Consider the following 14,410-nt stretch of genomic DNA (forward strand, 5'->3'; position numbering starts at 1 on the left):
AATATGCCTACCTTTTCATATGTGACCAATGACTGGTAGTACTCTAATTTTTGGCTGCCCATCTTGAGATACTGCTAAAGGGAGCTAATATTCAAAAAGTGGTCAACACCCTCCCTTAGGATATCAAGCCCCTTTTAGGGGTCTCAAGTTGGGCACACAACGTCACTTGTCACTTTTAGAAAATATAGTTTGACGGACTGAGTTAAAAACCTAACCAAGCAAAACTACCTTCTATTCAGCTTGTCATTAAACCTCTAGTGAGGAGCAGTTCTTGGAATATTGATGTTTTCTGATCTTACTTTGTCTCACTTACAACAACAACAAAACAAACAAAACAAAACACAGTTTTCTTTCATGTGGGATGCTCTATGTCACAACACTTCATTCTCCTTTGTTAAGGAGATGCCAATCACAGACCCCCCCACCCCATATTGATTACCCTTCTGGTGTGCTAGAGGAAGGTTCCCAAATGTTTAATCAGCAGCATGCAATGCCAGACAGTAGGAGGCTGACAATAGTGTAACCAAAGGGTGTTTTGTTGGAGGGAGCTTTGCTAACCAACCAGCATTAATAAAGCATTGACATGGCTCACCCTATAGGTGGGTGGGAGGGATTGGCCATTGCTTGGCCCCCAGTGCTGTCATTCATAGAGGATGTAAAATGCCAGCATTCTGAGGGTATAGTTGTACACTCATGTAAATGGGTTTTAAGTGACTAACAAGATGCAAGGCAGTGGAGGAAAGAGCCTAAGGTGTCCATTGCACTCCTGCTGCCAGTGCTGTTCATCTCCTATGGGTTAACACTCTAATTCAGGCTCCAAAGCCATCCAGGTCACCCTTCACTATCACTAGCTGGTTTTGAAGTTAAAATATAACTCTGTAAATCCCACATTGGGGCCGGGGTGGTGGGAGGGCTCTGTCTTCTGTCTTGTGTTCATTAATATCTAAGATCAGGTCATTTTATGGGCATGTTTAACAAAGCCCTCTAGCTAGCCACGAGGAGGTAGCCAGCTCAGTCAGTATCTTCACAAAACACAAAAGCAGTCCTGTAGCACTTTAAAAACTAACAAAATAATTTATTATTTATGAAAGCCAGCCTCGAGGCTTTGCCTAGATTTCCCACCTGAAACGCAATGTGGCTTTATTATTGATTAAATCCTCAGAATGACCATGCAACAGATATGGTCTTCACCATCCTGCTTAGAAACTGCATCATGTTTTCTAGGTTGGTTTTTTTTTTTCCACCCTTGCTGCACTGAAGAATGAACTGGATACTTTATGTGACGAGTGCTAATGATTTTCACACTTGAGAAAGAAATATAATAATCACCCGTCGGGGGTGACTTCATCTATACAGTCTTCAGAGCCTGATGAAATTCCTCTCCAATATGGGATCAGTCAGGGACTCCAAGTCACCAGCTGCTGCATGGGTTCTGTTTCTGACAAAATTGTTTTCCTTCTGTGAATACCATACACATAATACAGAGGCCCAAGCTCAGTTGGAAGGCAGGTCTCATTGTGCTAGGTACTGTATGACCTCCTGAGAACATCCTTCTAAACAGCCAAAGGGAAGGGGAAATGAACTGCAGAAGAGCCACAACTGCTAGGGTTGCTAGTCTGGAGCCTTAATCACAAAGATCATCCTTCTATGCCAGTTAAGGCTGATACTTCACAAAGATAGGGCCTGTGGGGGGTGTAGAAAGTAGAGATCAAAGATAAAGTCCATTAAGGCTCCTGCTGCTCTTCTTGCTGAAGATGCTGTTCTCTGTCTGTGTGCATGGCTCATTGCCCAACCAACAGCTGACCTCTACTAGCTCCACTAGAGAAAAGGAGAACTGAGAACCACTTTTCCATAGGGTAGTATAATTAGCTCTGTTGCCCATTCTATCAATAACCACTACAAAACAGGAATATAAACATCATGCCTGAGTCTGGATACAATAGTCCCCTGTATACTTCAGATTATCTCACAAGTAATTACACTTTACTGATTAGGAAAGTAAGGCAACAATTGTATGAAAAAACAAACAAAAGATTGGCATTTATACAAAGCTATTAATCTTCAAAGTGCTTTATATAATTAACTAAATTGGGATTTGCTCTTGCTGCATCACTGCAGCAGCCTGTTACTAGTATTTGTGAAGGATAAGCATGAGAAGGAATTAGACAACATGCTAAAAACTGCCATGGGAGATGGGAGAGCTCTTTATTGTCTGCCTTACTGCCCAGCACCCAGACTCATGTACATTTACTGTCTATAGCACAGACACATTAAGCTCACAGATAGCATGCTAGCTACTGAGGGATTTAACACTGTTGTGTCTTGCTGTGCAAGACTGAGTGTTCGTATTCCCTTGTGTGCTCTCTCCCTAATGACAAGAGCTAATAAACCTTTCATGTGAAGATCTCCAGACGCTCACCAAACATTAATGGATCTTAGAGTCAAAAGGAACCATTATGATCACCTAATTTACCCTACATAACACAGGCCACAGAATTTCACCCAGTGATTCCTGTGTCAAGCCCACCTCTACCAATTAAGCTAAAACACCCCTTTTAAAGAAACATCCAGGCTATGTCTACACTAGCCCCAAACTTCGAAATGGCCATTTACATGGCCATTTTGAAGTTTACTAATGAAGCGCTGAAATACATATTTAGCACCTCATTAGCATGCGGGAGGCCACGGCATTTCGAAATTGATGTGGCTCGCCGCTGCATGGCTCGTCCCGACAGGGCTCCTTTTGGAAAGGACCCCGCCTACTTTGAAGTCCCCTTATTCCCATCTGCTCATAGGAATAAGGAGACTTTGAAGTAGCCGGGGTCCTTTCGAAAAGGAGCCCCGTCGGGATGAGCCGTGCGGCGGCGAGCCGTGTCAATTTTGAAGTGCCGCAGCCGCCCACATGCTAATGAGGTGCTGAATATATATTTCAGCACATCATTAATAGACTTTGAAATGGCCATTTACATGGCCATTTCAAAGTTTGGGGCTAGTGTGGACACGGCCCCAGTCTTGATTTAAAAGATTTCAAGTGATGGTGAATAAATCATTTCCCTAGGTAAGCTGTTCTCATTGTTAATTATCTTCGCTATTAAGCATTATTACTAGTCTAAATTTGTCTAGCTGCCTACAGTTTCCAATCATAGTAGCTTGTTACTTACCTTTGCTAGATCTAAAGCGTTCATCACCTTCAGAAACCATCTCCCTAGACAGATGTTTAAAGACAAAATACTTCTTAACCATCTCTTCATTGTACTAAATCAATTCACTATCTTTAACGTCTCACAAGTGTTCCAGACTTCTAACATCATTGTAGCTCTTTTCTGAATGCTCTCCAGTTTCTCAACGTATATTTTTAAAGGATGAACAACAGAACTGTACATAAGGTTAAGCCCCTCATGGCCAATTTTAAATTGGGAAATAGAGTCACAGGTCATGTGTCCCCCCACCCCCCCAAAAAAATAAAATCATGTAAAAACACAGAAGTCTTGACTGCTTGGTGCCCTACATAAAAACACAAAACAGTAGTCCTCCCGCTTGCCATGATACCCAATACTTCCTGACACATCCCTGCAGACAGTTTAACCTTTACCAGAAAAGATTATTTTTACCTAGGGAAACACACAACAAGGTATCCTTGCAATTTGCTAATTATTTTTAGATTAATTAAGTGGCAGCAATATTCTCATACCTCTCATAATTAAAAAAAAATTAAATCCTCTATTTTATAAAGTATAACCATGGGCCATGCCTACACTAGCCAAAAACTTCTATGGCCATTTCAGAGTTTACTAATGAAGTGCTGAAATACATGTTCAGCACCTCGTTAGCATGCGGGTGGCCGTGGCACTTCGAAATTGACGCGGCTCGCCGCCATGCGGCTCATCCTGACGGGGCTCCTTTTCGAAAAGACCCCGCCTACTTCGAAGTCCCCTTATTCCCATCTGCTCATAGGAATAAGGGGACTTCGAAGTAGCCGGGGTCCTTTCAAAAGGACCCCTGTCTGGACAAGCCGTGCGGTGGCAAGCCGCATCAATTTTGAAGTGCCGCGGCCACCCGCATGCTAATGAGGTGTTGAACATGTATTTCAGTGCTTCATTAGTTAACTTCAAAATGGCCATTTGCATGGCCATTTCGAAGTTTTCGGCAAGTGTAGACATAGCCATGGAGTTACAAACTCCTGGAGGATGGGGGTCGTTCATAATTCTGAAATGTTCATAATTTTGATCAAAATTTTGTTTTTACACTGACGATACAGTTTTCAAGCTTCAGAGAACAAAAGTGCTGTTCTCCCCTTTTCAGTAGTTTATGTTTAACACTACTGTTTTTGCTCTTTTTATCTCTCCTGCTGCCTGATTGTGTAATTCCAGTTCCAAACAAGGTGCATGGTTGACTGGTCAGTTTGTAACTCTGAGGTTCTAGTGTAGTTCATAGTAGCCTGCTTACTGAATGTTGCTGGCAACTAAAGATAAATTTGCTTTAAAAGCATTTAATATCCAGTTTTAATCTGATCATTTTAGACTCTCAATGTGAAATGATAGCAGCAGATATGTAGCACTGAAACCTTTGTAGTTGTAACAGGATGACCCTCCTACATTCAATTCTTGGCATCAGGAAGGAGAAACTAAAGACATATTCAGGGGGAAAAAATCACACTGGCATTTCTATTTTTTCTATATCTGTTCTTTTTTGGTAGTTTTATTTTCCCCCAATCACAAGTCAAGGAACTGTTGGTAACCAAACATTTGATTCTCAGCAATGGAATGAAATGATATTTATTTTCCATATTGCTATTACTGCAAGGAAAAATGAAAAGGTTACCAAAATGAAACCTGCTCTAGTGTGTCTTTTAAAAGATGAACGACTTCAAAGGTTCATGACATTCCAACTTGAAATTTTATGACATTTAGTAATACAGATATTCATGATCTAGGCACTGGGATTGCAGGTAGCAAACCTTTAGAAATTGTACACTATTCAGCTTTGATTTTCATCTCTTTTCCCTTTCCCGCCTCAGAATGTGGATGAGAATTTTAGTGCTAACAAAAGCCAGAGCTATAAAACCCTGGCTAAATGAAAGAATGTTTGCTGGAGCTGTTCTGTCCTTTCTTGTGCCCAGTTCAGCCAAAGCCAATCCACAACACTCACAGCTATCTCACTCCTGAGACACTTTGTCAATGCACCTTGATCCTAATTTTTATCATCATCTAATTTCTAGAAGTTGGTCTCTGCACAATATTGACAACACACTTCAGCCTGTAGCATCCGCTGCTATCTCCATTGTGGTCCCTGCAAGCAGTGTTCCCTATAAGCTGAGCGGTTGGGCAGCCACCTAGGAGAGACGGGGAAAGGATGCTAGTCATACCTATATCCCGGCCAGGTCCTCTGGAGGAAAATGTGGGGAGGAGCTACATGAGAGCGTGGAGATCAACAGCAAAGGAGAACAATGCCTATGCTCATCTTCTGAGCTCCCTTTTTTGCATAATGACCCAGCTGTAGCATGAGTGACTTTGGAAGAAATGATGTCAGGACCCTTCCACAGTGAAATAATGGCCATAGTGTTGCCACTAAAGGGAAAATGAAGTTAAGAATGAAGAGGGTCCTCTGGAAAGTGATTGCCAACTCTTCCTAGTTCTGCTTGGGAAAAGCAGGAGGGAATCACTTTTCATATGCCATCCTCCTGTGCTGTTATAAGATGGGCATTATGGGTTGAATTAAAACTTCATTGGAACTGATGCAAACAAGGGGGGTAACAGTCATAGCAAGGAGTTTTACATGGAGCCTGCAGAGATACTAACACTGTCTGAGTGATGGGTTCCATGGGGGATTGTGGCCAGGTGGGTGGGTCTGTGTGTGTGGATGTGGAAAAGGCTAGCTGCAGGGGCAAGAGCAGACAAGACATAAAGAGAGACATGGCCTTGCAGGTGGTACATGAATGTGCAATCCCACAAGAAACCTCTGACGAAACCAGAAATCAATTAAGAGGCAAAATAAAACAAAAAAAAGCCTGTCTACTTACATCTGTTTGAATGATGCTCCATGCATTAGTTAGGCCAATATTTCCGTCTGTCCCATACAAATGAAGCCCTTTTTTCAGATCTCGCTGCGCGTACTTATCAATCTGAAAACAGAAGAGATAATACTGCATATAAGTGCACTGAAAATTAAACTGTTCAGAGTGCCACTTAGCAGAACAGCATCCCTGGAAAGCCACAACGAGGGTCATACAGAAAGTGCGTGGAGAAGCTTCACACTGGGACTGAATGACCTCATGTTACTCAGTGTCTGAGTGGCTTAGGGAACTGGTTGCTGCCCCTCTCTCTCTCTCTCTCTCTCTCTGTTAAAAAAAGACTGTCAAGTGGCTGCCTAACAGAATGGTATGTGTGGTGGGATGTTTCCTTTCTTCTGTCACAAACCCTCCCATTACAGGGTCCTTCCTTCCCAATTCCTCAGCTATCCCCCTCCCCCAAAATAAGTGTGCCTGGACTAATTCTGGTCACAGTACTCTTCAGAGGAGTCCTAGAAGAGGTAACATCCCCCCCACTACCACACATACGCTTGCTTGCTCTCTCTCGCGCTCTCTCTCTCTGTGTGCTATAGAAAAAAAATACACTATGCTTTGCTTGTGCACAAACACCTTATATATTATGCAGTCATTCGCTATTGCATGTGCACAAACACCAGTATAATAGTCCCCGGCTCTAGTTCCTCCTTTATGGTACCTGTGGGACTGACAGAGAGGAATGTGGGATCATGGTGCAAAACAGGGAACAGTGCTAGAGCATTAGAAAGACTATGGCCTTTCATAGGCCTGAGATATAGTTTGCTAAGAGGAGTTGCTCTTGAATAGAAGCATTCATCTTGACTGAGTACAAATGAAAGGGTCTGATTAATGGTCCTTCCAGCTGCAGCTGGCTGGTTAACCATAGGATTGGTACGGCATGACGAAGGCAGTTATATTCCACTCCCACTCATCTGATTTAATCCTACCTGTGAAGGGGGAAACAGCAGATCAGTGCCTCATTACTACTGTCTAACCTCCTTGCTGAGCACCAATCTTAAGAGCATACATTCACTGCATTTGCACAAAAAAAAAATCAACTAATGCACAGCGTCATAGTCAAGAGAGGTCAAAGGCAGTACAAGCCCTGATTTTAAGCGGTTTTTCCTGCTGGTCCCAGCCATTGTCAGTATAGAGGGGATTGGACTGAGTGACACTTGTTCTTTACCATAAGCTGCAAGAGTTTTCTAGCTCCAGCCAACACCAAGGGCCTGAGTTGCCACTGTCTTTCAAGTTGGGTAGACACTTGCATGTGAGCAAAGTGGGTCTAAAATGGTCCCAGAGCTGTAAGGGAAGAATTTTGCTTTGGAAGGCTTGACACCTGTCTAAAGCAACAGTAAAATGACCCCAAAACAAAGCAGCAGAAATGTAGCACTTTAAAGACTAACAAAATTAGTTATTCAGTGATGAGCTTTCATGGGACAGACCCCCTTCATCAGAACCTGGTCAGCAAGATCCTCAGACACATCACCGAATAAATCATTTTGTTTCATCTTTAAAGTGCTATATTTCTGCTGCTTAGTTTTGTTGGCATATAGACTAACACAGCTACCTCTCTAGTAAAATGACTGCATAATATATAAGACAGTATGCAATTCAGCCTCTAGGACATCCTCCATCAGGAAACCTCCACTGTGTGCACACGGCTACATTTTTCTCTCTTTTTCCCCTGTTCTTCCTCTGGTTCTATGAAAGCAAATTTAGGGGATATTAATTTGAGCCACTGATAAAATGCCATTATGATGCATAGGACAGTCACATTCAATTACTAGTACCATAATTGACATGTTAACACCTTTTATTATGAGACAATCCTGAGTTGTGAATTCCCTGCAGTCCATTACATTTAACATGTAAGCAGCTTGTGATTTTCAGTAAGGTCCCCTAATTACAGGAGAGCGCTGAATGTGAGAATTATCAGTAAATTTGGGATTTGCTAGGTATATTACAGAATGATAAATCTGCAGGAGCTAGGGACCCTCATCCCGTATTTTAGAATTAGATTAAACCCAATTTTCATCTTCTCTGTCTGACACCTCCCCACCCCCACCTTTAATTTATCTAGACTCACTATTATATGGCAGAGAAGCTGCCAGATAGAATGGAGACGTGGTTGATCAGTTGGATAGATGCTTTATTTAATATCTTTCAGGGATGATGGGGTGAATGAATTGTTGACAAACTGCTTCCCGGCTATATAGTTCACGTAGTGGGAGGAATGAAAAGAAGAAGGGCTATAATTGAGGGGTAAAAAGCAGGGACAGAGTATGGGAGGGGAAGGCTATCTAGGCAAACAGTCTTGTTACCCTCGAGGTGAAAAATGAAAAGACAGTTGGGAGATTAATTTTTAAAGTTGAAGAAAATCAATCTTCAAATTCAGAGACCAATCTATCAACGTAAAGTTCAAATCTCCCATAATCTGGAACAAGGGTGCCCAGGTCAAATGAAAGTGATGTGTTGCCTGAAAGACAAATGATGTGCTCTGAGAAAGATACAAAAATGCCAAGATTCCTTTTCTTCAATCAATTCTACATTCACAAACCATTTGGCACACCAGCACAGCATGATAATCCATTTTACCGGACCTCAGATACCATCCTAGTTAATGTAATCTTCATGCTCTGTTTCAGATCAATAATTTTTAATAACCCACAGTCAGCATTTATAAAGTGCCTGAAAGATCAGAAGCAACATTTTGCTAGTCCAGGTGTGCTTTTAACATTTTCTCATTTCATCATAACATATTGCTTAACCATGCGTTCCTGCTCAACATTTTACAGGTAACATATTCACCAATGTGCAACTAGTAGAGGCAAAAATAAGGATAGAACTTTTCTCTGAGTGATTACCACTTTTCCCTGAATGGGAGGCAAAAGAGCTGTATGAATCTCCCTGACATCAGGGGTATCTTTTCAGCAGTCCTTAGGTGGTTTTAATATTACAGTCTTAGAGGGGTAGCCACGTTAGTCTGTAGCTTCACAAATAAGCTGTCCTGTAGCACCTTAGAGACTAACAAATTTATTAGGTCATGAGTTTTGTGGCTAAGACCCAATTCCTGAGATGACTGGAGAAGACAAACAGAATCCAGGGTTTATATAGCAGGAAGGTATAGTATCTGCGCCAAAGGACGAATAGACATAAATCTGACATCAGGAATTGGAATGCACATAAATCTATAGGGGAATTCTTTAAGTTCTCTGGACATTCAATAATGGATTTAAAAGTAGCCATTATTCCACAAAAGAATTTTTCCCCATGATTACAAAGGGAGAGATCTGAATTGGAATTCATTTGCAAATTTGACACATATAAACTAGGCCTTAACGGAGCTCTCAACTATCTTACATACTACAAGGCAAGTTCCCCACCTTTGATATTCACAGAAATGGGACACATCCTACTTAATTTGTTTCATCAACTTGTCCTACAGAGACAGGTAACTTCTTTCTTCTCCATCCTTCCTCACACCCTCTCTGGACTCTGCTTGTCTATTGGAATCATTTCAGGAAGTCACAAAAAGCTCATGACCTAATACATTTGTCTCTAAGGTGCTACAGGACTGCTTGTTATTAATAGCACAGTGTCCACTAAGATTAATGTTGCTAAATCGTGTGCAATGTACCAAAAATTAGCCCCAATCAATTTACCCCACTGAGTGCTATGTATTATTTTCACTGTCTATTGGATTAGGTTGTGCCTATTTGCTTTTCAATGGAGAATTAAGCAATTGGTGTAATCTCATTTCTCTCAGTCTCTCTCTCTCTGTTTGCTTATCACTATCCAAAACTGTGTAGATAAACCTGTTCTGTCACTTGGTGGCAGCTCTAGCTAAATGGTAGAGTCAAACACTGGCAGATGACTGCTGCTAGCTCAATGGGCTCATCTGTACGCACCAGATGAATAGCTTGGTGCAACTAATAGTATGTGTTAGTGACATGCAGCTTAATATTTCATAGGGTTCGTTTATAGTGACTGGCCAGTGGGTCATGCACTGATCTACAACTGTCCTTTACCTTGCTAGCTCAGAACAATACCAAGGATGTACCTCAAGTGATGCCATTCCCTGCAGCCATTGGGAGCATTGATAACTACAGGGACTTCCAGAGGAGAGCCTAATCTTTGTTCCCTGAGAGCATAGTTTTGACCTGCGCAATCTCCTGGTACTGGTAATGAATGAGGTAAATGACCTAGTTGACTTTCAGAGTCCAGGCAGATTCAAGCTGGAGACACAGTAAACATGAAACTGCCAAGGCTGCTTCTTCCTGTAGAGTTATTTTTCAGACTAGAACCACACTTGTAGAACAGAATGTAAATTATGGCCTACCAGTGTCTAGGTCCAAAGCCACTGGTGCTTGCAGTAAAGATGTGCAGACATGCCGGGGAACAAAGGCTATGCACCATGCATAGCTGCACTGATTCAAGCCAAGTCTGGCCCAGTGTTAAGAAATTGCATTAACTAATGGCTTTTATTGCCCTGCTCTTAGAGCAGAAGGTGGCTTCAACCTCAGAGCATCTGTGGATAGCTGTTTCTTTTAACAAAGATAATACTGCTAACCATGCTATGGTTAAGCCTGTGACAACACGCCAGCTTGCTTGAGCACTGTAGTCTTATCTGTGAATTAACTGCCTGTTGGAGTTTGAAGTCACGTTTTCCCCTAAGGGTGTGTTTACATTTGCATCCCTCTTTCGAAAGAGCGATGCAAATAAGGTAAATAAGGTATAAATTTGCATATTTGGCACCTCATTTGCATATTCTAATTTTGAAAGATTTTTTTGAAAGAAGAAAGACAGTGTAGATGCTGCACTTTTGAAAGTAAACCCATCTTGAAAGAATCCTTCTTCTCTTTATTTAATGAGAAGAAGGATTCTTTCAACGATGGGGTTTACTTTTGAAAAAGCAGCGTCTACACTGGTTTTCTTTTGAAAGATGCTCTTTCAAAATTAGAATATGCAAATTAGATGTTGAATATGCAAATTTATACCTCATTTGCATTTTCAATTTACTCCATTTGCATAACTCTTTCGAAAGAGGAATGCAAGTGTAGACACACCCTAAGGCCATTTCTACACAGGCCACTTTCTTCAAAAGACCCTTCTTCCAGACTCCAAAACGCAGTGTAGAAGCAGGGCCCCCGGGGAGCTTCCGGAAGGAAGTCCTTCTTCCGGAGGCCCCTTCTTCCTGAAAATTTTTGGGAAGAAGGGGCCTCCGGAAGAAGGACTTCCTTCTGGAAGACCCCCCCGGGAGCCGCGCTTCTAAACAGCATTTTGGAGTCCAGAAGAACGGTCTTCCGGACTCCAAATGATGTGAACGTATGCTAATGAGGCGTGGGGAATTTGCATCTGCGCCACATTAGCATATTTCGGGCCGTGTATTACCATGACACTTTTGAAGAAAGTGGCCTGTGTAGAAACAGTCTAAGTGTTTAAGTTCTGATCACGTGCTTCTCATTGACGTTAGCAAAGGGCTTTGTGTAACCAATTCTACTCTGAAAAATAAAGGTGGTCAGTGTTCCCCAGAAGGCACTTATTTTGTGCTGACAAAAAGTTTGTTTCCTTCATCACAGTATTTTCTTTTTAGTACACCAAAAAGCTGTTTAAAATATGTTTGATATCTAATGTAACTGGCTTTTACTTAAATCAAAAATTCACATTGTACTCAAAAATGACCCTCAGCATCTTGTCATGCCTTCAGTCTGGGCTGCTCAGGAACGAACTTATGGAAAACAAATAGCAGAGGGATAATCCAGCCCTGCTGAAAATTTCATCATCCTCTTCCCCCACAAGTCACCTTCTGTTCTTGTTTGTCTCTGTTACCAGTTTACTGGCAGGATAGATGCCTCACATAAACTAAATGTTCTGCACCATAAATCTGCTGTGTTCATCTTTAGGAGGGTCATGTCTTGCATAATGCTTGACTCCACCTTATGACTGGATAGAAGGAAGGCTAATAAAATATTGTTTTGCCAATTGAGAGACTGAGAGATTTTAAATTAAACACCTATTTTTACCAGAGGTCTCCCAAGCTTTTCTGAAATGGACAAGATGGGTGACTCTCCCATCACCCTGCAACTGGAACAGAGACAAACTCAGTCTCTCTGAGATTCATCAAACAATGGATAGGGGACAGTCGAGTCTCAGAGGAGGCATATCAGAGAATGAATTACAATAAGCCACTGTAGCCAGACAAAATCTCCCCACTACAGACCAGCTTTTGCCTCCCCTCTAAGGTGCCTCAGACCACACAGGGCACTGAACAGCAGTTAAACAGCACAGTCTTTGATGCCTTCCTAAAGGGGCCAGATGTGCTGGTTCATCGTGACCCTGAGAAACAGAAAACACAGATAGAGGCTAGCAGGCCAACTGTCAATAAGGGGACCTCAGGAAATTACCCCAGCTGGCACTGATAGATTTGATGCGCCCACACAGCCATCCCAGAAGAGAAATCTCCGCCCTTGTAAAAGAATGTCCTGTACTCCCAAATCTTTATCTCCTGTCTTACAAGTGCAAATTAAGTAAGAATTGTCCTTGTAAACACTGGCGTCACAAAAGACAGACCAGTACGATCTGGCACCATAGATAAGAAAGAGGATATGTGACCCAAGGGGTATAAAGATGGAGCCAGCAGCACGCTGACTCTGAGTGCATCTTCACCAACTACCTGCTGGTCGGGTCAGGTGACTGCCTCCCGAGGTCCACAACTGGGCACGCCCAACCTCGTATTCTTCTTTCCGCGGAATTGAGTGACCGATCCTGGCTTGGCTACGCTGGTATCAAGAGACGCAAGGAGGGTAAGATATACCCATATTAAGGAGGGTAAGATGTACCCACATTAAGGTCTCCTTTTGGTGCGCACAGTTAAAGAATTAGAGCTGTGTAGATAGATGCTGTTGCATTAAGACGTCATGGTATTGAATTGTAATGTAACCTGTTTACACCTGTACTCTGCTAGCATAAAGAAGCAGACAATAGCCTTTTGTAACTGCACACTTATAACTATAGCTTAATAAACTTGTAACTAGTTAAGATCTAAGCCTGACTGCTGTTACTCTCTATCACTGAAACACAGCCGGCACAATAAAAAGAACTTTAACCATTTGGTTACCACAGCCTGGCCATAGGTGAGAGTGCTAGGAGCTCCCTGCTCTAGCAGTAAAAGACTCAGGTGTTTAGGACCCTGGGGCATCCGTCAGCCTGGCCCAGGCTGCCCGCTGCCAAGGAGCCCTGAGCTCTATCACTTAAAGTCTCGGAGGGTAACAAGGACATAGTTGGTACCTCACCGCACATTACCCGGCCACCAGCTAACAGCCACTCTGACCACATAACCAGAAGAGTCTTACTCATGTCCACCCCTTACGATCAGATTTCAGTGCAGCTTATGCTAACATGGTTTAAACATGGCTTGCCTCTTTGATGCAGACCAGGAAAATTTATTTTAAATCTGTATTGGAGAACAACTACACAGAGTGGCATATTAGGACTTTCTCTAAGGTCAAACCCTGTCCAACTGAAATCATTGTGAATATTCCCCCATGTAGTCCTGGAGTGTGGCAACTTCTTGCTAGGGGCATGAAGTGACAGACCAGGAATGTCCCATGGAAGAGCCTTGTACCTCCACTTGTTGCTCCAAGGCTACGTCTACACTAGCCCCAAACTTTGAAATGGCCACGCAAATGGCCATTTCGAAGTTTACTAATGAAGCGCTGAAATACATATTCAGTGCCTCATTAGCATGCGGGCGGTCGCGGCGCTTCAAAATTGACGCGGCTCGCCGCTGCGTGGCTCATCCCAACAGGGCTCCTTTTCGAAAGGACCCCGCCTACTTCGAATTCCCCTTATTCCCATCTGCTCATGGGCAGAGCATGCTCATGGGCAGATGGGAATAAGGGGACTTCGAAGTAGGCGGGGTCCTTTCAAAAACGAGCCCTGTTGGGACAAGCCACATGGCGGCAAGCCGCGTCAATTTCGAAGCGCCGCATCCGCCCGCGTGCTAATGAGGCGCTGAATATGTATTTCAGCGCTTCATTAGTAAACTTCGAAATGGCCATTTGCGTGGCCATTTCGAAGTTTGGGGCTAGTGTAGACACGGCCCATATGACATAACACAAGGAACACAAGCTCTCCAAAGACTGAAGAGGGTAAACCAATATGCTGCATCTGTTTGCAGAGCAATCAGCTACTGCCAAGTCTTTACAGCAGTCAGGAGTTGATAAAATGTAGTTATAGTGGCCCTACTGAGCCATAAAGTCTGATACAATCCATACTGAAGTTCAGTGGGGTTTAGATCAGACCCATTAGACCCAGATTAAAGGTATTTGAGCACTGCTCTTCTCAGCAAGGCCTAAGTGATTC

General features: G+C 42.7%; 1 protein-coding gene across 5 annotated transcripts in view; it reads right to left on the reverse strand.

The window, feature by feature from the left end:
- Positions 1–14,410, reverse strand: part of TSPAN4 (tetraspanin 4) — a 668,631-nt gene that overhangs the window by 13,897 nt on the left and 640,324 nt on the right. For all 5 annotated transcript variants that reach the window (XM_074997847.1, XM_074997848.1, XM_074997846.1 and 2 more), the window contains one exon: positions 6,020–6,121. In XM_074997847.1, the coding sequence (XP_074853948.1) occupies positions 6,020–6,121 (102 nt within the window). The remainder of the gene's footprint in view (positions 1–6,019; positions 6,122–14,410) is intronic.

This window comes from Carettochelys insculpta, chromosome 6 (genome assembly GCF_033958435.1).
Source record: "Carettochelys insculpta isolate YL-2023 chromosome 6, ASM3395843v1, whole genome shotgun sequence".
In the NCBI taxonomy this organism is placed as follows: domain Eukaryota; kingdom Metazoa; phylum Chordata; order Testudines; family Carettochelyidae; genus Carettochelys; species Carettochelys insculpta.